We start from the raw sequence: 26,827 nt of genomic DNA on the forward strand, positions 1-26,827 counted from the left end.
GCGCCGCGACCCCCGCCCCCGCCTTCGTGCCCGGCCGCGGGCCGCGATGCTGCCGCCCCGCCGGCAGCTGCCCGCCCGGCCGGGGGCCATAAAGGGCTGCGGCCAGGGCGGCACTGCGGTACCGCAGCTGCCGGCGGGTGGATGCGGCAGCGGCTCCTCCCTCCTTAGCTCCCGCGGGCCGCTCCGCAGCCGCCGCCGCAGCAGCATGGCTCTCCCCGCGGCGCCCGGTAAGTGCCGGCCCGGGCGCCGCGACCTTGGCCGCTGCCAGCGGGCTCTGCCGCGCGCCCGGGACGGCGCCGCCGGCGGCACCCGTGGGAACGGCGGCGCTTTTCAGCGGCGCGTGATCGTTCGCTCTGCAGGGCCGCTGGGTCCGCAGCCGCACCGGGAGTAAGGAGCCCGGCGCCGTCCCCAGCGAGGCTGCCGGGCGGCAGCTCCCTCTGCCTCTGCCAAGGAGCAGCCCAAGGGGCCTTCCTCTGAGGGCTGGAAAGACTGGGTGAAGGCCCAAATTGCTGCATAGTGTTAAGACCTCGTTTTGCAGGCCCCTAACATGCCTCTCTAGGCACCCCCCTTGTTGGGTAACAGACTGCACCCCTACAGTGGGATGAGATCCTCATCCCTTCCCAGTTTGGGGTGGTACCGCTTGTGTGAGTATTTCATGGGGTGTCTCAGAATTATTTAAGCTTATTAAACCTAAATTCAACCTGTAAAACTGCTCAGCCAGTGTTAAACTCAGCCTGATGTCCCCAGTCAGCCAATACCAAAAAAAAATTTAATTGCTAATTTAGCAGCGGAAGCGCTTGGCCTCCTTTCACTCTTGACGATGTGCACACTTAATATAGTTGAATTACTGTATTAAGTTGACTGTGACTATGAGCGCATTTAATGTAGTTGAATTACTGGCTAGAAAAACTGTTTTGCCACCAGCCAAAGAGACACCTCTTCGGCACTGCTGGCACCTCTGTGTCGGTCAGTGTTGTTGACAACTGTGCTCATTGAGGTCAGTAGAAAGAGTTCCATGACTTCACTGAGGTTTGAAATTGAAAAACTAGTCTAAGTTTGCTTCCCAGACATTGTGGTATGTTGTCTCTGACTCTTTTAAGTAAGCAGGTATATATTTGTATGTCTGTTGTGTGGTTATACTTCATCTTATGCAGAATTAATATTAACTGCATATACAGCAAATACTCTGTAAGCAGAAAAACTGAATGGGTTCATTGAAGTAAGTGAAGTTTTTCTACTGGTCTTTGGGTTGTTCAGAAAATAACAAAATAATGTATGCGATAGCTAAATTGCTGTATTTCTCTCATCACTTTTTAATAGTATAGTTGTGTTTAGAATAAAAGCTGAAGTGTTCTTAAAGCAACTGTGAAAACAGGTGCACATTAATCGGAATCTTTTAGGCTGACAACAACAAGATCACATATCAGAAAGATCATGTATCAACATGTGAAACTTGCAGTGTGCTCACAGAGATAGGGTAAGGGGGGGCACTGATAAGTTATGCCTTAAGAGTGGTTAAGCCTGTCATAACCAATGCTGATTTTTAGCATACATCAAGTTATTCAAACAAATACCATCTCACCAAATATGTGAGATATGTGTATTTCTTGAAACTATAAAGGATTCTGAAATGCCAGTTTTGGACCCAAACTTCTCCATGCTCTGGCAATGTTTGCATCCATTTGTTGTGCAATGTTCTGCTTTTAACTTATGTTAATAAGAATTGGATCCTGTTTGTTAAAAATACTGTCATATTGAAGGCATTTAAGAAGACTTTATACTACATAATAAATAATGCTAGGAAACAATTTGCATGCACTGTATCATTTTCCCTTCCATACCACTACCATATGTTTCAAGTTTCAGATTTTATATTGTGTGTGAAATGGCATTTAAAGCAATGAAGCTATAAAAGAAATGCTAATGACTTTTATTTTCAGTGGTTCTGCTATAACACAATGGAAATATTTTGTGATTAATGGCTATTTAAATTGAAGTTAAAAATATAAAACATAAATAAACATTAAATCCTTGCTTTTTGTTATGTTCTTCAAAGCCGTGTAGAAGACCATCTTCTACTCGTGTTTGAACACTTGGTACTTTTTCAGGCCAGCTGAGAATAATCTGGCAGTGAAAACCTCATCTGCTATATCTAGCTTTTATTCATTGTTACCACAGAAAGTTTATTTCTTACCTTTCTTTTAGGTGTTTTATACTTCCATCTGAGCTGGAACCTTATAACCTGTATTTCTGTTAGGATGGGGGAAAACAAAGAAACTTTGTCAATAAGCACACTAAGAACTTCCTGATTCACAAAGTAGTATAACTCTACCTAGAGATGCGCAGTAGGTTCACTTGATGTTTTTACAGACTTCACACTAATTGAGATTTTGTGTAGCTATTCTATTTATTCTACTCTTGCTCAAAGCTGTTATTTTCAACAGGAGTACCAAGAAAAGTCTCTATTTCATTTACTTGCAGTTCTAATTTTGTCAACTGTTTTCTCTGCTAGCCGAGATGCCAAGACAGTTTCCAAAGCTGAACATCTCTGAGGTTGATGAACAAGTGCGACTTCTAGCAGAGAAGGTATTTGCTAAAGTCCTCCGAGAAGAAGACAGCAAAGATGCCTTGTCACTATTCACCGTTCCTGAAGACTGCCCTATCGGGCAGAAGGAGGCCAAAGAAAGGGAACTGCAGAAGGAGCTGGCAGAACAACAGTCTATAGAAACAGCCAAAAGGTTTGTATGGTAGTTACTGCCTTAATGGAAAATAATTTTAAAATAAGTATGTTAGTTTTGAAATATCTGCCAAATAGCACTCTCCTTGTCTATTACTTTGGGAGAAAAGTCAAAAGCAGGTACAAGGCACTTCTGTGATCTCCTTTAAGACTGTGCAGGTGGCCTGGTTAGGGCCTATTGCTTATGCAAGTTTAACAAACTGTGTAGCTAGGTTGAACTTGTACTTTAGGAAGTGAATGGACCTCCAACTTTTTGATGTAAAGAGTCAAGGAAAAAAAAAAAACAAGGAGAGACTCTCCCTCCTCCCCCCCCCCCAATATACTAGTTTCACTTTTAATTTAAAAAAAAAAAAAAAAAAAAAAAGGAAAATACTAACACACAGGAAAATGACAGCAATATGATACCTCTTTTAGTTTCTATAAAAATAGATGAAAGCAAATGCCTGACATTTCACACCATGGGAGAAACTGAAAAGTTGTATTGGCATAATGAGGTTATTCATAGTTTTCCTCAACTCTGGGAGGGGGGGTAAAATCTAACCACTATTATTTAACCGTAAAACTCATCTTATTTTCCTAGGTCACAATACAGACTTGCACAAGTGTAGCTGTGGGAAGTGGGATATTATTATAAATATATTGTATACCTATGGACACAAAAAACATTCATCTTTGTCCTACAGAAACAAGTGAACCTAGAGGCCACTTGCACAGCTTCATTTGCCTTTGGTTGTAGTTGATCCAATCCTGTGTTTTGGGAGTTTCATTACTGATTTCAAAGGTTCCTACAAGTACTTAAGAAAAGATGGAATTTGATAATAGGGTATTATCCACACCCCTGCTGCATGTTCTTATTTGTCAGAGCATCACAGAAGCAATAAACAGCTTCTGGACAGTATTCCAACATTCCTTTGTTAAAGGCTCATACTAACATTTTAAGGTTTGGTGTCCAGTTTATGAAGTCAGGAAACAGAATAAGTTCGTAATACATAGGAAAGTGATATTGCAGATAGTTTATCACCTTATGCTAATTTATTATATGACTGAAATTCAAAATTATTTTTTCTTATTCAGTTTAAATGTATAGGTATTACAAAATGTCACTTCAGATAATAGAATTATTTCATTTAAAAGTACAGCACATTTCTTTAGCTGTTTTGTCTAAAGGTACACATCTGCCACAGTTGCTGCAACACAGCTAAGAAAGTTTTTAAAGCCATTTACCAAAGTCTCAGGTGAACTTTTAAATGCTGCCTGTTTCTTGAAGAATTAAAAGACTGTGTAATAGTATGATAGAATATAACAACTTACCTTACATAACATTTGCTTATTTCCATCTGCTATTTTGTGAAATTCTGATGCTACCATACTTTAAGAATAATCTCTTAAATGAAGCATAGTGATCACATTTTTTTCTATACTTTTTATACTATTTGCAAGTAAAACAAAACAATTTTTATGGCCTTTTTAGAGTGATTTTTAAGTGCCATATGACATAGTGCACTCGCGTAAAGGCTGAGTGCAACCATGAGTTGCATGGTTTACATGTACGTAAAGGAATAAAAGCACAATTATTTTGTGACAAGTACTTTCTTGTTTTAGGCATTTTTTTGATTTTGTGAAATTTGTTAGAAAGTGTTTTTATAAATTGTTTTCTAATATATTTAATATTTTATACCATGACTTATTTAATGCTCTATACGATGTATTCTTAGGAAGAAAAGTTTCAAGATGATTCGATCCCAGTCTTTGTCATTACAAATTCCAACCCAGGAATGGAAAGCGCCATCAGTCAACCCTGTTCTATCTCCTGCAACACCAGTTCTTCCAAGTGCTTTTCTGCCAGTCCAAGTGCCATATGATGTACCAGAGTTCCAGAGAGTTTCAATTAGTGGAGACTACTGTGCAGGGGTAAGAAACATTGGTTTGCAAAACAGAATTGAAGTCAAAATTATTTCAAGTTACTTATACTTTTCTCCATAAGTATATAAATCAGTAAAGTATAAGTAAGGATTAAATATATGCATGATATGTGCGAGGAGAAACATTGTGTGTGTGTGCTTTGCACATTTTGCTTGGACTCCCTTTCTGTTACTGGCTCTCTGTGACCATAGGCATTGTTGCAGTACATAAAAACCTTATGTTCAAGTCACATATATTTTGTTTCTGGAAATCCATTCTCCTTATTACTGGCATAGATTTGGTTTGTGATCAAAAATCCCATCATTTTTTGTCAGTACTTATCCAGCCTTTTTTCTTTCAGGTTACAGTTGATGATTATGAACAAGCTGCCAAGAGCCTTGTGAAAGCTCTTCTCATTCGAGAAAAGTACTCACGTCTTGCCTACCATCGCTTCCCAAGAACCACGTCCCAGTATTTGTGCAGCATGCGAGATGAAAAATGGAAGGTCGAAGATGAAGTGTGTCCAGGTAAATATCCTTATTTTATTTAATATAGAGCTAAATCTCTATACTGCTGTAGTAAAGGTAAGTTGGGTGTTTATAATATTCTCTTCTGTGTGATTTTTTTCCTCTATAATTTATTCTATTAGTAAATGACAAATTAGTAATAGACTTATGCTAAAGAGCCTGTGTATGATGTGAAACTTTGGACATTAAAAGCAAAAAATCATTCCTGTTCCTTTTGACATACTAAAACAAGAAGGATTATGGGCACATTGACACTGTAAATTGAAGCATCATTTAGTTGCATATTAGCAGGCCCCAAGTCAGTAATTTCACAAGCATGGTTCATGCTTACCAGGTCAAGTCTGGAAGCTGTATAGTCATGTTTGCTGGGCACTTTGCCTGGGCTAATAAACTCTTACCTTTCAGCAAGGGTTATTAGGTTGGATATATTGCTATACTACATGTGCCATAAACCTTATTTGTCACTTAGTTGGATTGTGTCTTGAAAGCTTTGCTTGTGCATTAAACCTCACTGCTCGTTTTCCTGAGCAGAATGACCTTTCGTCTTTACAGACTTGTCACTGTAGACAATTCCATATTGTTGTCAATGTGTTCTCAGCCATAAACCTGTCCAGAAAGACACATTTTAAACTAATTGCCCTCTAGTTCAGTTGTTGGAAGAAAAGTAATTAACATATTTTCAGCTTTTTGTTTTATCAAAAAACAAAAAAGTAAAGATAGTAGGCTGAATATTCAAGACAGGGAAGATACTTTGGAACAGGTGATGGGCTAGTAATTTCAAGCTATTATTAAGAAAATAACTTCTTGCACCTGTGATTTTAAACTTAAGATATCAAATCTTATTACATGATTTCTTAGTCGGCACAAGTTATGACTGGATATTTGTGAATATTAGAAATAAATATGTATCAGCTTATAGATATTCAGGTATTCTAGGCGAGGTGAAGCAGTAAAGCACACAGACTTCTTTTTAATCCTGGTTTATGTTTCAATATGAGAACCAGTTGCTGTACTGTGTGCATAAATATAAACTTCCAAAATTATTACAATGAGTCAGAAGGTTAAAAGAAAATAATGAAGGTGCCTATGTAATGAACAGCTGTTTAAAAATCTCCACTGTGCTTTCAACCACTCTAATTTTAATATACTGGAAACTTCTTTTGCAACTTGTGTCATCAGGCATAATTGTGTTCTTTATTACTGTATGTTTATAAATTGGTTCAGAGAATTCTAATATATGATATTTGAGTTAAGGTAGACACTAATGTCTTAAAGGGACTATGGTTAAATATAACCTGTCTGTCAAAATGGAGCTATATTGTAACAATACTTTTTTTTTTTTTTTTTTCTGTAGTCACTAACTGTGACTTTAATGCAAATGTTAATATTGAGGTTTCTAAAATATAGAAGCAGGAAGTCCTTTCTGTATGTATGTCTGTGGGTGTGTGTGTAGGGTTTTTTGTATTTTTTTTCCTAAATATTATACAAATTTATTTCCAGATTTTCATTCACCTCCAGAAGGAAGTGAAGATCCTTACAATCTTGATGATGCTCCAGACAATTTGGATTATGTAATCAAGATAAAAGGTGGCATTCCCTTTATTTATGATAACAAGGAAATGATGGAACTCAATGAGCCTCGGAGTCTACCATATCCTGACCTGGAGACCTATACCCTTGACCTGAGCCATGTTCTTGCTCTAATTGCAGACGGTCCAACGTACGTTTTAATTTCTTTCTTCCCCCTCGCTATTAGGCAGCTTGTTATGTCTGCTTTAAGGCTTCTTACTTTTGTGACAATTAATTCCTCATTCGTTCTACAGTCAGGTATATTTTTCTCTTTTCAAGTTCTAATGCATCAAAAAGACCTACAAGGAAGAAAAATAAACAGCTTTATTCTATTTCTCGTTTTTCTTTGTATCAGCCACAGCAAAAACGAGAAGCAGTTAACAGAAATGCAAAAACAATTGGCCAAATATTTTCCTATAAGCCAGATCTGACCTAGGCTATGTCAGTCTTGGACCGAAACTTGAACCTTACCTCTTTGTTTGTTTTTTTTGTTTTGGCCTATGTTGAATATGAAGGCTAGAACAATTACCTAGAATACCTTCATGTCTGCCATATCTGGCAGTTATTCCAGATGTGAATTAACTCCTTGTACACCACAAAACTGAACGGAACATCACCCCGGCTCTCAAGCTTCCCAGAACTATCAAACTCCTGGAAAATCTCCCTAAACCCAGAAATATAACAATTGTAGTTCTGTCACTGTTTTGTCATGTATGTCAATGTCTCTGCCAAGTGAGTAAGAAAAACTTGAGAATTCAAATTTTAGGTTATGAGTAACACAAATTTTGCTTCCACGCTGAAGACTGGAAATTTTAGTGTATTGATCTCAATACCAGGAAAGGAGAAAAAAAATCCATCATAGGAGGGAACAAAGCAGGAAGCTGGACTCTTCTATTGGGTTGTCTGTCTTCCCTTCCCACCTTGCATCTAGGAGTCTAACACCCGCAGCATATTCTGCCTGCCTCTTGCATTGATAGCTGCAAAACATCTGGGTTGAACAGACCTGTCACCTTCCCTAAGCAAAAGTCTGTTCTTCTGCCATTCGTTATTGCCAATATTCCAGCTCCAGATTAAAGCTAGCGTAAGTGAGCTTGTTTGGAGTATGCCTTGAGTAAATGCATTTCCACTTTCAGTGTGATAAATTTCAAGAGAGATGGATGCTGAGAAGATTAAAGGACAAAAAAGTATTTAAAAAAAGAAAAAAAAACTCATACTGTAGACTTCTCTTTTGCAGCATCTGCTAATGGCCTTAAAGAAAGCAGAAGGAGGAGGGAGAAAACAAAACAAAACAAAAAAAATGAGTCTTGGTAGGACATCCTAGATAACTCAGTCATTCTCTCAGTAGAGGCAATCATCTGTTCCTTTTGCTCTTCAGATTAAGCTATTCCTGGTTGATTTATACTCCCTGATGAAAACACACTAACCAAAGTCTTTTCAGTAATCCTGTTACATAAGCTCTTCATACTGTATTGTATTTTGATGATGGAAAGCGCTTTCCTATCATTTGTCTATTATGCATGGGCTGCTTAGAGATCAAGAACCAACCCAGTGTTCTATCCTTACTGTCCTTAAACTGGGGAAAAATGGCATCATTACTCCTCAGTTCTCTTGTCTCTTGCATAATAGTATAACTCAAGAAAGATATTCTGCAGCAGGCAAATAGGTCCTGATTAGTATCAGATACAGTGAGACTTTGAATCAGATTTTCAAATCCATTATTGGATTTGTATTCCATTCATGACAAAATGTCAGCAAAGAAGCAGAAAAAGGAAGGCTGTTACACTAATAGTGCAGCTCTGATAACAATTGACAGATGGTGAAGAGAAAAAGCATGTCATTGTTTAAAAATAGAGTGAGAAACACAACAAAAGATGAAAGAGAAGCCATGACTATGAATAGGCAAACAGGAAAAAAATCTAAGGAATCGAAAATGAAATATTCTTATCTTGGCTTCTACTATTCTTCTATTCTTTCCATTGAAAAGAAAATAAACGTATTTAAAAAAAACGACAACAACAAACCCAAAAACAAACAAAAAAACCTGTACTTCCATGATGAAATAACCTGTAAACAAGATCTATCTGTATATTTGGAGTAGCAGCATGTATGCGTTCTCTGGCCAAATCACTAGTAAAAGTAGTGCAGTTTATTTACAGATGCAGTGATGAATTAGAAAAATTAAAGCATGTAATATATATGTATAGCTTTGAAGTTTTACTAATAACTTTGTCCTGAAATTGGACTGGATTTTCACTTACATATTTGATAATCAGTACGATAAGAAGAATGGATTGGTCTAAGTCTTTATAGTAAATATATATATATATATATAGTTATTTTGAAAATACTGATTTTTGTAGGAAGTTGAAATGGAAATAGTTTGACATCATAATTAAAGTTTTGATGATTTTTCTCTCTCTCCTTTTTTTTTTTTTTTTTTTTTTTTTTTTAACCCCCCTCCAGGAAAACATATTGCCATCGGCGTCTTAACTTTTTAGAATCTAAATTCAGTTTACATGAGATGTTAAATGAAATGTCTGAATTTAAAGAACTGAAGAGTAATCCCCATCGAGACTTTTATAATGTGAGAAAGGTAAGTGTATAGCATGAGAAAGGTAAGAGAAAAGCATTAAGTCATATTAAAAGCATGACATTATTTCAGTGAAATTTTCAGTTTTGCTTTCTTTATGTGTGGTATAGATTGAATGGATAAAGCAGTACATGCCTACCACTCATGTAGGTCCATTAATTTAAGAATATTTAGGCTTTTCTACATGGAAACACTCAGGAAAATTAATCTGAATATAAGCAGGTTAAATGAATTATGTTAAATTCATATATTTACTTATTCAGAAGCAAAAGGGCTTAATGCTATGTAGATCACTTCAAAAGAATAAAACAATCAAATTAGGCTTACTTCAATTATGAATGAAAACATCCATATAGATGTCTAATTTAGTATAATTAACTTAAAGATGGTTCAAATGCACTTTCCTGCTTCCACATAGGTAAGTCTTAATAGACTGTATTATGAACAGTAAAAGTATTTTGTAGACAATTTTCACTTTACAGTGAAAATACCTATGTACAAATGCATGTGAAATGGAAATAAAATGGAAATAACCTCCTACATAAAGCAGACTGATGGTTCCTACTGCTATCAGCACCTGCTAAAGAGATCTGTGGTACTTGTTCACTTAACATTCAGGCTGACTTAACATTTGAGTTAGATTCCTAGCTGCCTCTGACATTCACTGGGATATAATGAAGGTTCAGGTAGGGGAATGGAGAAGCTGCTTTCATTTCCTGCCTGCTCACACCCCACGAAGCTGCCTTCTCTTACAAATATAGAAGGAACATTGTTATGCTGCTTAGTTTGCTTCGCTTGCTTCAACTTTAGAGGAAGTAACTTTACTGGAGAAAATACTTCAGTTGGACAAGTGAGATTTCTTCAGAAAATAATAGTTCTTGCTTGCATTACATTTGTGATATTGGTACCATGATTATATTTTGGGTCCATTTTGCATTGTTTCAATATACAGTTAAAAGACAAAGACAGAGTCCCAGTTTGTAACCCAGAAGACCAGATTTAGGTCAATGCTTGGATTCTTCTTGTTATGCTTTGACTTGTCAGTACATCCAGAAAATCTTCTTCTGCCCAGTGTGCTGGCTGCTAATGCAGGAAGAGTCAGGACTACTACAAAGCTGCTTAATGCTTGCTGCTGTTGTAGTAATAAACTATCAGTCACAAAGCCTACTGAACAAACCAGTTTGAATGTCCATCACGAGGGCAGGAGCAGATAGGTTGTTAGATAAATTCTAATTAATTTCACACTTTCATCTGCTAAGTGTATGGATGGGAGGAGCTAATGGCTAATGCACTAAGATAGGATTCAAGTGGCTGCAATTAAACTCCAAACTTCTTGACAGATTGCTTGCATAACCTTGGCTAAGATATTAACTCTACGCTATGGTCAGATGAAACACGTGTCTGACAGAGATGTTATAATAAAATGCATGGTGTTTGAGAGCTGTGGACCAGATAGGCACCTACATATCCATTGCAGTACTGACACTGTACAGGACTGTACTTTCAAAGTTCAGCTTTTAATGTAAAAGCCAATATCATATTTTTTTTCCAATTACCTAGTAGTAAATAAACTAGTCTACAAATGGTTAAATTTTTAAAAGCACAAAATAAGTATCACTTCCCCTTTGTCAGTACCTAAATTCAAGAGTCAAGAGCAATTTTGTTCTCTAATGGAGACCACTCCTACTGCTGGTTATCACTTAAAAATTCTTGCTTCTCTGAAACAGTTGCTATGGGAAGTAAAATGAATTCAAGAGTTCCTTTAAGCATAGAAATAGCCTATTTCCATAATAATATTCCACAAATATTATTTGGACTTCAATTCTCTAGACATGCTTCTTCACTAGTAACAGTACCCACAATTAAAGTTACAGTGTGAAACAGACTACTAGAGCCTTTTCTGTTCAGGATGTCTTTCTTTCCATCAGTCCTAAATGGTGAGTACTGCTTTTAAGAAAACCAAAGCATAAGATTCACCTTTCAGTGAAAAATTTCTAGTCCATCCCTGAGGTACCAGTAATGGAGACCTGGTTCTATCTTTCTACTTGTCTAACAGAACCCACATAACTGACTGAAAGTGCCAAGATTAGATAGTTATGAATGTTTAATGTTCTGTTGGGCTGTTGAATACTGTGCTGGAAGCTCAGCACAAAGAACCCTGACATACTTGAGCTCTGTTATTTTATTTCATCCTTAATCTCTGACAACCTGAGAGGATCTAGGTAGACTGTGTTCTACCATGCCTGCGCTAGAAAACACTGAAGAGCCCAGCTGATGGCCAACTCTGTCTTCTCCTAAGCTTTGCATTCTCCTACATGCACAGGAAGTGCCCACCCCTGTGATGAGCCATATGGAACCAGTTCTGCTCTCCTACCACATGCGGATTCTTGTCTGTCTAGATAAGTATTCAGATGGTTACTAAGAGGCAAATTTACAGCTCCAGCCTGATCAGTGCAAAACTCATCAAAGAAGTGTTCTGGTTAAGTCCATTCTTTTAAGTCCATTCATTCATTAAGTCCTTCACTTCTTAGAAGCACATTTTGATAATTTAGTGGGAGCTTGCCTTGTAATTTAATAAATAACTAGAGTCTAGATGAGCTTATACATTATTATTAAACCAGGAAATCTAAAACTATAAAAGGAAAGGAAATGGGAAGAATTAGCAAGCTTTGATTGTCATGCCAGCACATAATGCTAGTTGGATTTCTGCTGTACCTCTCTATATGCAGTGAGCCACGTTTAGTGATTGAGCCCAGCCCTGTCGAGTCCTGCATTACAATAGATGGTTGCTGCTGTGATGTGCCATCTGGTTTCAATTGCTACAGCTGAATTTAAAAAAAATAAATAAAGTTACAAGTTACTTTTTAAACCAGTAGTACTTTTCCTTTTTTAGTACACATGGTTGAAATGCCACTTCTTCCCTCTAAGAAATGGTTTCAGTACTTTTAAATATATTTAAATACTCCTAAGTACTGGTAGAGCTGCCACTCTTCTTTTTTTTTTTTGTTTGTTTAATAAAACTAGGCAGCAGAATTAACAGATTACCAAACTACAAGCTTCTATTTTTGACAGCTTTTTCTGACTTTGAAATTAAACTTCTATATACAAACCCTTTTGGCATTAAGTAAGAAAGAAGATTTTTTTAAGCAGAAAATGGACTTCTGTTGCATTATAGCAAATGTGGAAATGCAAATAGAAATAATATTTGGAAACAGACGCACACAGACCTGGTGGTAGAGGCTTGCTAGGCATGTCCCCAAAATCTGTAGCTTGTTTCTGTACTGTGTGAAGAACAAAATAATAACATTTTAAGAATGGGACTACATTGTCTTTTTGCAGGGCAGAAGGAAGGTGACAAGGTGGGGAACGCATTTATGACTCTTAAGTGAACTAAACTAGTTCCAAGTTCTCTATGTGGGTGCCTTTCATAATAAATAGTAAGAATTTAGAATTTGTTAGAGGCAGAACTGTTTTTGGAGAGAAGCGGCAGTTTTAAAGACAACTCCCACTTGTCATGCAAGCAAACAAAAGAAGCAAAGTTGCCTCTTCCCATTTCTTCTTTGTCCTCCAAACAGGAGGGAATTCATGTTGATTTTAAACAATGAGAAAGGGTTTATTTGCAAGACTCATGAATTTCAGTAGCTGAGCCACCACTGGAACTAACACATTGTAAAACTAAATAAGTTAGGCTTACGCAGGCTCCCTACAGCTGCTCTCTGTGCTTATGCTTCATTCTTCCTCAATGCTTAGCACTTAGGCTGCAGCTGCTTACTGCCCTCTCCCTGTCCAATAACAATTAACTAAACCTAGGAGCTGTCAGTGTTTCAGGGGTGCAGGAAGACTTCCTACTGAATGGCTGTTTCCAAAACAGAAAGGTTCTAACCTGAGTAAGCACATATAATATTTACCATTAGAAGAATACACTAACATCTGCGCATACAAACCACAAAACATCCAACCATCAGGTCTTGTAATGCCTATACTTGCAAGATTGGAAGCTCTTCCTCATGGTCTCTTTTGGATGTGCAAATACCTGTATAAAGCTGACAACTCCCAAACCGCACCTTGAAAACCCAAATAGGTTGCATTTTTGCTGTAACGAGACAGAGTGGTATTTCAACTCCTATTTCTTTCTTGGGAATGTTGTCCCAACATCTATTTTTAAATCACTAAATGTAGACAGCAGAACTAGGTACATTCTGTCAGCCGTGTTGTCTAGAGGCAAAATTATTTCTTAGTTCTGCTTTGAAGCTCCTTTCTTATTCTGAATGTTTCAGCAGCCCTTTTAGCTATAGTTTTACATAAGACTTTTGGGTAAAAAGTTATTTATAAAGACTCTGAACCATCTTCTGCCAATATACAGGACAGAGGTGGTGTCTGTGGTGCTTTTTAGCTGGCTTTTGTAAGCCGTCATACCGCTGTTGTTTTATCACTCTGCAATGTGTATTGCAAACAGACTATGTGTTGCCTCCTAAGATCTGAAGGGACTGAAAAATCTGCATCAGTATTGAGTAGTATATTATGACTAAACTTGGAAAAATAGTGAGAAAACTCCTCTAGGAGGAGGAGTTGTTATAGTTTTAGTGACTTAAGCTATTCTTGTATTTCAATCACATGACTACAGTCTATAACTAGAAAGACATCATTAATTCATGGATGAAATAAAAGTCTAGGGAGCTTTTTCTAAGAAATTGTCAAATTTAATCTGAACTCAGATTCCATACTTACCTTATATCTAAGTGTAACTTAGCTTTTCAAAAAGCCTTTTTTTCAGAAGGCTTTTCAATAAGGAAGCTATTAACTGAGGGCTTATTTGTAATGTAAAAATAAGTAATTCACTCAAAATTTCATGGTGCTGAAACATTTTGACTTGCTTAGATGCTAATTCTTTTGTTATATAAGGCATATTTTAGAACACTTCAGTCATTTTCTCTGACATAAATACTTCTGTATTTTAGGTTTATTGTATTACAGATGATGATGAGAAGGAATAACTTTGTTTTGATTTCAGGTTGATACTCATATCCATGCTGCTGCCTGCATGAACCAGAAACATTTGCTGAGATTTATTAAGCACACTTACCAAACGGAGCCGGACAGGATTGTTGCAGAGAAAAAAGGCAAGAAGATGACTTTAAAGCAAGTGTTTGAAAGCCTTCACATGGACCCTTATGACCTCACTGTAGACTCTTTAGATGTTCATGCAGTAAGTCTATTACATTACCAAAATAAAAGAGAAAAAGCCATATTCTGTGAAGTGTAAGAGACTGTTTCCTACAATTTTCTGCATGATAATTTATTAAACCAGGATTTGAGCTCGTGCATATTTTGCATGCTTGAAATAATTTAGCACAGGCACTTTCTTTGCTGTACAAATTATGACTAGATAATTTAATTTATAAACTATTTGTGTACTTTTAACCATGATTTGGGTACAATTGTGAAGATTGGGTTTTTCTTTTTTCTCTCTTACAGGGTCGTCAAACATTTCATCGATTTGACAAATTCAATTCTAAATACAATCCAGTCGGTGCCAGTGAACTGAGGGACTTGTACTTGAAAACTGAGAACTACATAGGTGGTGAATACTTTGCTCGTATGGTCAAGGTAAACAGTGTTTGCACTTTTCCAGCTGTGGAGCTCATCTTTGTAAAAGTTTCATGATATCAGAATGATATCTACAGTTAATACAGTGGTTATGGCATTCTCAAGTATTAAGGTTGCTCTAGCAGCTCCTCAGAAAAATATCTCTGCTTATCATCCACTGCTGCTTTCTTGACAGTTATGTGAGTTCTACCTGGTGTCTGAGTTCAAAGCAGAGTTGTGTGCAATTTCAAACTAATGGAGAGCAGCTAGGGCTCACTATTTAGGTAAGATGTAGTCACAAGAGAAGGGGGGAACTAGGAAAGCTCCTCTGCGTAATCTCTATCTGCACATGCACACACAGGCTTCACATTCTCTTCTTTCAGCAAAAGAATTAGTTGTAGTCCTGAGCTGGATGTCATCTCTTTTTATATCTATAAAGTGCTTGTCTAAAATTAATGGCCTTAACGCTACTTACTATGGGTCAGAGTCTCCATTGCTCTGCATATTTTATGTAATCATTTACTACAGTATAAAGTAATATCATTCTGATTTACCAATATTAAACATGAGTCTTGCAGTATTATTATTAGTAATTGTATGAGAATCAGGTCCTCAAAATCCTGGTGTTATATTTAATTTTCCTCAAATGACTTCTGAAACAGTAAGCTGGTAACATAGTGAAATAACTAAAAATAATGGATTAACAGACTAATAGTTCCCTTTATCTTTAAAGCGTGATAATACAGTTATGTCTGGTCTGAGAAAAGCATAATGATAAATATAGTATGCTACTAGCTGTAAATGATCTATAATGTCTGTATTAAATATATTTATTATATATTTACACAGGAAGTAGCCTGTGAACTAGAAGAAAGTAAATACCAGTACACAGAACCCCGGTTATCCATTTATGGGCGGTCTCCAGATGAATGGCAGAACTTGGCAAAATGGTTCATTAAACATAAAGTTTATTCACCTAACATGCGCTGGATAATTCAGGTTCCCAGAATCTAGTAAGTATATTTGTTTAGATGACTTATCAGGTGTCATATAGTTCTACTGGTAAATAGCAGTCTGGCAGTCTTTTTTGTGACCATCACTACAATTTTTCTAACAATAGGAGAGGTGGTGTCTGATTCAAAACCACTGTAAAATATTTTTTAGACCAAAGATACTAAAAGCAACAGAAATTAGAACAGAGTGGAATTAAGCTGATTTGAAAGGTAAGTTCAATATAACTTAGTAATGAAAATAGGTCAAATTTGAATTAAAAAAAGAAAATGTTCTGCAAAATTTGTATCAACAAATTTCTCCAGCATCAGTTACTAAGTAATCAATGAGTTTGGAAATACAATACAAATCGTTTTGATCTGCAAGCTTAAATCAGTATCAATTCTCCGTAATATTTAAGCAGTCTCTGAGACTATATCTCTTATATTAAATCCTCTGTTTTTCTAATAATCTTTCCCATAAGAATTATCAGCCCTGATAGCTTAGCTAAGTTTTATATTTTGAAATTAAGTAGTTGGAGTCTGGGCACAAAAATGCTGTCATGGTCACATATATCAGTCCAGAGTATACTTCTCATTAGGGAGAAAGTTTTTCACCTCTAGTTTCTCATGTAGAAGTTTCTGCTGGAGAGCAGCCCCACAGAGAGGGACCTGGGTGTCATGGTGGACGACAAATTGACCATGAGGCAGCAGTGTGCCCTGGTGGCCAAGAAGGCCACCGGGATCCTGGGGTGCATTAAGAAAAGCGTCTCCAGCAGGTCGAGGGAAGTGATTATCCCCCTCTACTCAGCCCTGGTGAGGCCACATCTGGAGTACTGTGTGCAGTTCTGGGCTCCCCAGTACAAGAGGGATGTGGAGCTGCTGGAGAGAGTCCAGTGCAGGGCTACCAGGATGATCAGGGGCCTGGAATATCTGCCCTATGAGCAAAGGCTGAGAGAGCTGGGTCTGCTCAGCCTGGAGAAGAGGAGGCTGAGGGGGCACCTGATCAGGGTGTATAAATACCTCAAGGGAGGCAGTGAGGAGGAGGGGGGCGGCCTCTTTTCAGTGGTGGACAGTGATAGGACTAGAGGAAATGGCTTCAAACTGAAGCATCGGAAGTTCCACAGGAACTTAAGGAAGCATTTCCTCACTGTGAGRGTRACARAGCACTGGAACAGGCTGCCCAGAGAGGTTGTGSAGTCTCCTTCTTTGGAGATCTTTAAAACCCGCTTGSATGCAGCCCYGTGCCMCGTGCTCTAGGTGACCCTGCGTGAGCAGGGGSGTTGGACTMGATGACCTCTGAGGTCCCTTCCAACCTTCGGCATTCTATGATTCCTCTGTACAAAATGGGAGCACAGCTTCAGTTATGTACTTAACGACACACTGAAGTACTGTGCCTCTTTTCTGAGAGGCTCAATAAATCCAACATAATATTTTATATTCATTCAGAATAGTTACAACTTTTGAAAACAAAACTATTTCACAAGGGATACTCCTTATTTTCCCTTCTTAGTACTGGGATTGCTGTAAAGGGTCACTGTTCTTGAGAAGGTATCTACCACTGTTCAGCATCTGTAGTGTTGGAGCTCTCAGGAGCTTCAGCACAGCCTGGATCAGCCAGAGTGCCAGGAAGTGCAGGAGACAGGGAATAGAGACAAGCCCTGTCATGACATAAACCTTTGGATTTCTCAATCTTGGTCGGACTGAAGCCTTAAAATATATACAAAAAGTTAGGAAATGTAAAGGTGGGGGAAACATATCAGTTGATTAAAGAATAAAAAGAGCTATGTATATTTTTTTTTCCTCTTCAGTGATATATTTAGGTCAAAAAATATACTGCCTAGTTTTGGGAAGATGTTGGAGAACATCTTTGTACCTTTGTTTGAGGCAACAATCAATCCCAAAGAGCACAAAGAACTGCACCTTTTCCTCAAATATGTAAGTATGTTTGGATCTCCAGTGCCTTACACAAAACAGATCCTCTCCAAAACTTAACACAACTTGTTTGTCAACAGCAATTGCCAGACACTAACAAAACCTTCTCCTGTTATATATTACTTATGTAATATATTACTTATATTGTTTTTCAACCCTGGTAGACAATTAAATAAAAATTTGGGTAAGGTCCTATTGTTAAATGGTCACCATTTATTTACTCTAAAATAGCTCAGCAGCTATTTGTCCACCTAATAATTTTCTCTATAAAGAACGATCAGCAAATTTGCACATGCACTTGTGCAGAGGGAATGTCCTAATCCAGGATATGTTTTCTGAGCTGTTCTCTGCCTGTTGGGCTGGCCTCCAAAAAGGAGGCAAGCAAAGGGAAACAATATGCAGCTCCTGATATGACTCAGATGAGGCAGGGATGTAACCGCTGAGGTGTGATAAAACGGAGACATTTCTGGGCATGCCACAGATCAAAACTTCAAGGTTTCCTGGGAGCCTCAGGCCTTCAGCTACTTTCAGGATGACACAGCAAATGAGTTTAAAGGATTATACTCTGGATCTGAGTGAATTTTAGGACACTATTTTCTATAAGAATATAAAGACTTTTGTGCATCAGGACTGCCTATTTGACTCAAAAGATAAAATACAGGAAACTTATGTTTGAGTTCTTTTCTTATTCTTTTTTTCCTTTACCTTCATTTTTTACTTTTCACTTGTCTTCCCGCATAACAGGCAAAATGTGTCCCCTTCATCCTTGTTCTGTAACTTCACTTCTGTTGGTTCTTCCCGGAACTAGCTTTTGGAACCAGTGTTGTTCAGGCAGTGCTGTAGAGAAAAAATATGATGCTGCTGTCTGTATGTTATAGCGGGAGTGCAGAGCTGTGACACTGCTGGCTCAAGGAAAGAAACAACTTAGAGAAAGAGAAGTTGATGCTTCATACAAGCAAGCGTCAGTAATAACAAAGTTTGCTTCTTGAAAACACCACTTCCTGTGCATATCTTCTCCCACCAGGTGACTGGCTTTGACAGTGTTGATGATGAATCCAAACACAGTGGCCATATGTTCTCTGACAAGAGCCTTAACCCTGACCTCTGGACCAGTGAGAAGAATCCCCCATACAGCTATTATCTATATTACATGTATGTCAACATCATGCTGCTGAACAACCTTAGGAGGTAAGTTGTTATTTTCTCTCTAACAGGTCTTCAGAGAGTAATAATCTTGCTCTCAATCTAAACCTGTCTCTAGATCATCTATCTTCTGAAGCAAAGGTTATTTTGAAGAACTACTGTAAAGAGCCCAAGATGAGTATATAGAATATTTTGAAAATATTTTCTGGAGAATGAATTCAAATGAAATATTTAGAAATTGTGAAGATATCATATTAATATCTTAGTTTGATATTTATATGTACCTGTTTTGTGATTCCTTAAATCATAAGAAATTAAACAAAAGGAATTTCACAAAATTGACATTGTGACGACTTCTTTGATTCACAATGAATTCTGAAGTTTAATATGCTCAGAACAGCTTCTCTTGCTAACTCATTATATCGTGGTATTTTTAGAGAAATGAGAAATTATACTGTGAGATTTTGGTTTAAGGGCTGCTGCCCCTATTGATCAAAGATATGCAAAAGAGAACATAATTATAAACTGCCCATATAGCTAATTTACTTCGATATGCTTGCTGGGTCATTCAGTTTTACTACTTTAATGAGATAAATGTCTTGGCAAGTAATGCAGGCAGTTAAGGTATTAGGTGTGATATCATGGCTGTAAAAAATACATTTTGCCATTGGCTCAGTAGAGCCTGAAATTCAACTCCAGCTTGTGCTTCTGACTGTGGCTGACTCATAGAGTGATTTGCACAGCTTACTCAATTTGAGGCACAGTGAGGTTATCCATTGGTATTAATTACAGTGTCAACTTCTATCTTGTGAGGGCTTGTTTCATTACTATTCATACATTTTTTTTCTGAGATACTATTATAGAGGTTACATAGACTGTAATTTTAACAAGAGTCTTATTCGAGTTTTGAACATCTCCAGAAACTGTAGAATATGTCTACATGGTGTAAGCAGTGTCCACTTTAAGTTATAATCTGTCATTGTTTTAATGTTCATGATACAAATATAATAATTCCAGAAATTGTAGTGTCCAATGTAACAAAATAACTAAGACTCATAGATAATCTCCATGCTTGGCAGGCTGTGGTTTCATGCTACATTTAATTTAGCGAGAGAGCAGCTTGTAACCCCCATGGGCAGTGTTAGCTCACTCTAGGCTCCATACTTCCTCTTCTTTCCTCATACTTGATCTAGGAATTATATGGCCACAGGTTGCCTTGTTTCACTTTGCTTTCTGTCTGCCAGTGCGCTGCCCTGAAACGAGTGTGCCAACTAGTCATTTTGTACTTAAGCAATTACTAAATGAGAGGTAATCAGGGGCTGAAGGAAGAAAGAGGACCGTAGAAATATGTGGTCAGGGACCTGCCCTTCTTGATAGGAGCCCATGGGTGGCAGGTTAGATTAGATGTCACGTCAACCTCTATGAGAAAGACTGTCTTCATTTTAATTAGTTCTTTATTTTCCCATATTAATGGTAATTACATATGAAGTAGTTGAGGCTATTTTCTTGTATTTTAACTTATTTTTAATTTGCTTAGGGAAAGAGGCATGTGTACATTTCTGTTTCGACCTCACTGTGGAGAAGCTGGATCTATCACACACTTGGTATCAGCGTTTCTGACAGCTGACAACATTTCGCACGGGTTGCTCTTGAAGAAGGTATGGCTTGGTTATTCTTCTAAACTAATAGCTTAGTTTTACGATAATCTCCTTAGAACTACCTGCACTATCTACATAGCTGGTAGTCACTAGCTCAGCTGGCAATCACTAAATATACTTTATCCGGGCAGCCTCAAATTAATTTTCTTAGCATGGCACAAATAACTCCTCACTTTGAACAGCAATAAGCTCAAGGAAATGCTGAGCATTGTAGTCCTTACTTGATTTAAATAAATGTCTGTGTTCCTCAGTGAATATTTCAAAGCAGAACCTTTATAGGGAAGACTGACGGTATAAGTATGTTAAGCACCTGTATTTGGTGACTGCAAGGAGAGGAAGAATTAAAATGACAAAAAAGAAAAAATGCTTGGACTTATTCCAGTTTCCTAGATTAGGTTTCAAGAGAATTTCAGGTTCCGTTCTTTCTGCATAAGGACAGAAATAGTTTTCCCTGACTAGCATCCTTATCCATCATTTAAAAGTTCATTAAGGTTTTGATTCAGTGTTACTGGAATCATTTAATGAAGAAGTTTAGTATAACTAGCAATCTTGTATATATAATTTGACTCTTATGATCAGGACAAACATAATCATTCGTGATATATCGGTATTAACTGAATAAAACAAAATAACACATCTCCTCATCCCCAGGCAACTCTTCTGTAGTTAAAATAATTGGTCAGTGGGTGGCAGTTTTGCACTGAGTTTAGAGGAGTTCTGTTGCAAGAGTTCTGTAATTAGGTTCCTGATTAACATAGGAAAACTCCAAATTTTTAGAAGCATTTAAGGACAAAGAAAAATTTGGCCTAAAATTATGTCTTATGTTTCTCTCAGAACCACTATTCCTAAAATTAGGATTTTAGGACACAGACATTGCACTAAGACTGCACCCAACTAAAACGTTCTCCTTTTCACTCCCTCCTGTTTATCACCTCTATGAGACCAGGAATGGAGTAAACCTAGCATAGCAGATAGATATGATAAAGGTCCTTGTCATGTTCACTGGCTGCTCAATCCAAAAGTAGTAGTGAATAAAGATGTATAAAATTGAACTGCAGATTATTTATATTATGTACACAGTAACACATGACTTATAATGGATTCAAATTTCTGCTCCTAAGATGCCCCTATTAGACTGCAGCTTTGGAAATAAGATTGCTTAGCTGTTTTAAACATCTGTTGTTTATTATGTTATTATTTCTAAGGAGGAAACTGCATCTATGTTTGAAAAACTATAAGTTATTTTTATAAAAATAGTAATATATAAAATCTAGGTTCTTAAATTTTTAAAAAAATTTTACAAGGAAAGCCATGAAGTTCAGTGTCGACTTAAATTCAGAGTCTTTAGTCCTCCCTCTGTAATCCTGTTTCCATTTTCTCTAAAGGAAAACCTTCTTTTCAAATTATCCCATAGTGACATTAAACAATGTGTTTTGTTTATAGAGTCCAGTTCTCCAGTATCTTTATTATCTTGCACAAATACCTATTGCCATGTCTCCGCTTAGCAACAACAGCCTATTCCTGGAATACTCAAAAAATCCACTACGAGAATTTCTACATAAGGGACTTCACGTCTCTCTCTCTACAGATGATCCCATGCAGTTTCATTACACAAAGGTAAGAGTTGCAAAAAAGTCTCAACTTTGAATTTGGCAACAGCACAACATGAGCCCAAAGTGGCCTGAAAGGTATTTTATATTATTGCTTAGAATGTAAAGTTAAAGTCTTTTTAGTCACGTCATTCATTCCTCTCCCTCATTTTCAGTCTATGGCTTACAGTTAGGTTCCAGAGGGAAATGTCTGATTTCCTAATTATGTTTCTTTTGTACTCTTGCCTCTCCAGTGTTGGCTGTTGAAGTATAAAATGGAGGAAGGATGAGGCTGGAGGGAGGCTTGAGCCTTCATAAATCCTCTAGAGTGCCAGGGAAGTCCAGTTTCCTTACTAATGAATGTGGGGAAGTACATTACCAACACAACCCGTGGAGGCTGAGGATGACGCAGAGGCTGCCTGCCCCGCGAGCTGGCACTGATGCTCCCTCGTGCGGTCCTGCTCCCTCTGCTCAGGGGGCCCAATGTTGCACCAAGCTGTAGGCAGACCATGCGCTACCTTGCTCTGTGGCCAGAGGATGAGTGGTGCTGATGGCAGCCACGCCTGGCCTTGCTTCTCCTTGCCTGCAAAGCGGCCCTGCAAGAAGAGATGGGGAGTTCTGGGTGGCGGGGGCCCTCTCCACAGTTGTAACACTGTGCCAGCCGACGTGCGCGGAGTGCAGGGCAGCCCAGCTGTTACAGCTGCTACAGTCACAGCCCCTTCCCTGTGCCACAGGTCTGCTGACCTGTGAGAAATGACCCAGCTACCTGGGCCCCTGCTCAGAGATGTGAGCATGGAGCCTCCAGGGGGTTTACATTCTCTGGAATCTCTGTAGAAGTTACGTGCATAAATATCTCTGAGGACCGTAGGCTGCAGTTTCTTAGCTCTAGAAAACTAGGTACCCAGTGCCTATTAATTAATAATCACCCTTGGGAAATTTGAAATTAAAATATCTGTTCATTAGTAATTTTTAATGTGAAAGTCTTAAACTTGTAATTTTACAGAGTTATCAAAGGAGCATGTATAAATTCCTTAAGTATTAATGAGTATATATCCATGTTTATATCTTATTTATCATTTGATACTAATGATATTTTGATGATACAGGAAGCTCTCATGGAAGAATACGCTATTGCAGCTCAGGTGTGGAAACTAAGTACCTGTGACTTGTGCGAAATAGCAAGAAACAGTGTACTACAGAGTGGGTTGTCCGATAAGGTAAGTGTAGTTGAAAAGCAACTTTTTATGTGTATGTGTGTGTTAATATTAGGGTGAGGAGAACTGAGAAGAAGGAGAACCTGAATAGCAGGTGCTTGTGTAGTATGTCTGCATGTGCACATCTCTATCGACTTGTCCAAAAGAATTCTGAAGCTATCTGCTTTGCAGTCTTAAAAAATATTAAAATTATATTAAAGCTAACAATTGGAATTTCCAAAATCTGTACAGAAAGCAAACACCTGTTTATACTTAGCCCCATCCACTCCCAAACATTTAGTTCATTGGATTGCTACCTCTCAGCCAGCAATTTTAGCCATTATACTTTGCACTGAATAACAATAAACTACCTATTGTTAAACAAGATATGATTAAGTTAGCAGGAGTACTGTTTTACTTAGGCAATCAGATTAAATTAATTTCCCATTTGTCTTTAAAACTCCAAATCCATGACAATTTCTAAGACGTACTTCAGAGCATCCTATTTAATGAGTCATATTCAGGGAGCTGCTAAGGAAGGGCTTTACAAGATTATTCTATTGTTTCCTTTGATATTCTCTAGTAACAATTGCAAATTTTTCTTCCTGTGCAGCTTTATTGTAACTAAGCAAAGAAAATCTATGCTTCTTTTTGACTTCTCGCTTGAAAGATTTAATAGTCAACACTAAATACTAGAAGAAAGGATTTTAGCAAGCCAGATTGAGGGTAGCAGTAGGGATAATTATATACATTGTTAGCCTTAAAATCTTAACAGGTGCTAAGACACTGAAGTAAAGTTCATGAGCTGGCCAGCTGAAGCTCCTCTTTTCACTTGTATCAGAGTTGTTCAACTAACATACTTATGCAATAAATCTACGTAACTAGATTGACTTCTTCCTCTATGTTTAATCTTTTCCATAGGAAAAACAGAAGTTCTTAGGTGTGAACTACTGTAAAGAGGGGCCTGAGGGAAATGACATTCGAAAGACAAATGTTGCACAGATCCGGATGGCCTTCAGGTATGAGACACTGTGCAATGAACTTAGTTTCCTGGCTGATGCTATGAAAACAGAAGAGATTTCTGCTCTGTCAAAGTAGTTTCAAATCCAAAGAAACTAGAACCTTCCCGAACCAGGATCATGTGCTAATCAATGTTGAGTCATCTGTCATTGAGCACTACCAAGACGTAACTGTTTGAGCAATATGGAGAGAAATAGAATATCTATGGAAGGTAAAACATTTGCTGTTATCTTTTACCACATTTTTTTTATTGCAGAAGTTTCTATTTCTATAAAGTTTAGGCTTTGTAGATTGCTGTAAACATTGGATGCCAATTCTTAATCATGTATCATTTGTTTCATAACCTTTTAACTGTGTACTGTATTGTAGCCTGGAAAACTATAGAGCATATTCATACTGCCTCTGTGCTGCTGCTGAGGATACTGCAGCTGCTGACAGGATATGTGCACCTGTTTTTGTCTTGCCAATCAGGGCACATGGCACTTGTAAGTTTACTGTTTATTAATTAGTAGATTATATAGGGTATATAATTTTGAGACTACTCTTTCATTCTGAAAGGTGGTCTGGCAGTTTTTACCTTAATGTTTTAGCAGTTATACTGGAAATCAAGAAAAAGAAAAGGTAGTCTCTTTTCATGACTAAAGAATTGTTTCCTGTTGTCACCTAGTAGTGGATGTCTATGAACAACAACATATTAATGCTTTTTAATCTAATAAATAGAAATCATGGTGTCAAAATCATCCTTTTACTGTACATGGTAATAATGAGCACGGCTGCATCATGAAAATGTTGCCTTGAAAGCGGAGAAAACTTTCTTATTGCTTGGTTACTAGTGGGAATATGTGGGTATGCCAGTTCAAATTATTTAGAAATTCGTGCTTGCATGTAAAGAAAAAATTTTTACTTGAACAGAGGAAGTGTTCTTATCAATCAGTGGTAGAAACTCCAAAAGTGGGTATCCTAGTCCTCCTTTTGGCATTTTTACACATTTATATTAGTTTGTATTTTCGTTGAAGAGCTGAATAAGAAGTCAAATTGTTTACTTATACAGAAGGTTGCCCACCTAAACTAATAATTTCAGAGCATTTTATATTAAATGTTTTATTTATGATGGAATGGATTAGTATTATATTTATCACTTTCACTTTTTTTTTCCCATTTGATCATCCTTCTTAAAACAAAGGTACTACTATTAATTCACATTAAAGGTAACAACATAGTAGCATATCTCTACCATAGAAGCTGCATGTAGTTTTATACCAAAAAGGACTCAAGGCTGGGATAGCCGAGAACGTAGAGGCCTGTCAGTCCAATGTTAAACTGCTTAACTGGAAGGCACGCAGTCCCTGAGCCAACAATTAGACAACTGGGCATCTAATGTAATACACAGGGGAAGTTAGGGTCTTAGAGCAGTAATTAATGCATAAAAAGCAAATAATTAGTGCTAGCCCAGGTAGAAGGGCCCTGGGAGGCAGAAGCAGCCTTCAGACTATCCAGGCCTCACTGCAGTTAGCTCCAGTATGTACAGAATATGTTTTTCCATCCAAAACATGGTTGTAGACAGAGGGTGGGAGGCTTCATTCTAGCACTGCAGATACCTGGTGAAAAGTCTGCTGGGCTTTGTACTTCTAGTGCATCTAAAAACCCTGTTGAAACAGGGCTACTGGTACTGCTCAACTCTGTTAGCAAATTTGTCCAAAGTTGTTAGTCAGCCCTGCTTGTCGGCCTCACTGACTGTTGGAAATTCTTGGTGCTCATATAATACATTATCAGGATCTTTAATTTTCTTAGGACAAAGTTTGAAAGAATTGGTTCCAACATTTTAGAGGTATAAAATACAGAAGCCTTATTCCCAATAGTACAGTGCACTAAGATACTGTTATAAACATACTGCTATTGACCTGAAAAAGTAGGTGTTCAGTCTGAATATGCAAAATATTTGGTTTCAAAAAATTAACTTTTAGTTATATTCATAGCGTAAAGAGAATCACTGCTTTACTCTGGTTCTTTTGCCTAAAGATTGTTATCTCTTCTTTTGTCTGTCACTTAGATACTATTCAGCTTTTAATATTATCCTTTTTTTTTTTTTCCTGTATATTTAATACCTTTCAACTTTCCTTATCTCAAACATATAAGGTTTTAACAGTTTTGTAGTTCTTATATAAAAACCCACAACTGGATTTGAAACTTTTTACAGGCTAGTCACCTGGATTTTGACAATAATGATCACAAACTGCCATTACTGCAAGGAACATCGCTTGGTTTAGAGTCAGTTTTGCTTCCAGTGCTTCCTGGGGTGCTGCTTTTAGTAATAAATCGAGCTAATAGTGCTATATTTTAGGAAACAATCCCACATCCTTTCAAGCATCCATTACTACCTCTCTTGTGA

The 26,827-nt window shown here is 37.6% G+C and overlaps 1 protein-coding gene across 1 annotated transcript in view; it reads left to right on the plus strand.

Moving 5' to 3' along the window:
- AMPD3 (adenosine monophosphate deaminase 3) overlaps positions 1-25,390 on the plus strand; it is a 25,599-nt gene extending 209 nt beyond the window's left edge. Inside the window, exons 2-15 of the mRNA XM_026034681.1 lie at positions 2,513-2,738; positions 4,453-4,648; positions 5,001-5,166; positions 6,667-6,886; positions 9,199-9,328; positions 14,337-14,531; positions 14,801-14,932; positions 15,761-15,924; positions 17,712-17,838; positions 18,860-19,023; positions 20,516-20,636; positions 22,080-22,253; positions 23,332-23,442; positions 24,340-25,390. Coding sequence (XP_025890466.1) covers positions 2,518-2,738; positions 4,453-4,648; positions 5,001-5,166; positions 6,667-6,886; positions 9,199-9,328; positions 14,337-14,531; positions 14,801-14,932; positions 15,761-15,924; positions 17,712-17,838; positions 18,860-19,023; positions 20,516-20,636; positions 22,080-22,253; positions 23,332-23,442; positions 24,340-24,516 — 2,298 coding nt within the window. The 5' untranslated portion in view covers positions 2,513-2,517 and the 3' untranslated portion in view covers positions 24,517-25,390. The remainder of the gene's footprint in view (positions 1-2,512; positions 2,739-4,452; positions 4,649-5,000; positions 5,167-6,666; positions 6,887-9,198; positions 9,329-14,336; positions 14,532-14,800; positions 14,933-15,760; positions 15,925-17,711; positions 17,839-18,859; positions 19,024-20,515; positions 20,637-22,079; positions 22,254-23,331; positions 23,443-24,339) is intronic.
- Positions 25,391-26,827: the final 1,437 nt, after the last annotated feature.

This window comes from Nothoprocta perdicaria, unplaced genomic scaffold, assembly GCF_003342845.1.
Source record: "Nothoprocta perdicaria isolate Ctin4 unplaced genomic scaffold, notPer1 scaffold_15, whole genome shotgun sequence".
NCBI lineage: Eukaryota > Metazoa > Chordata > Aves > Tinamiformes > Tinamidae > Nothoprocta > Nothoprocta perdicaria.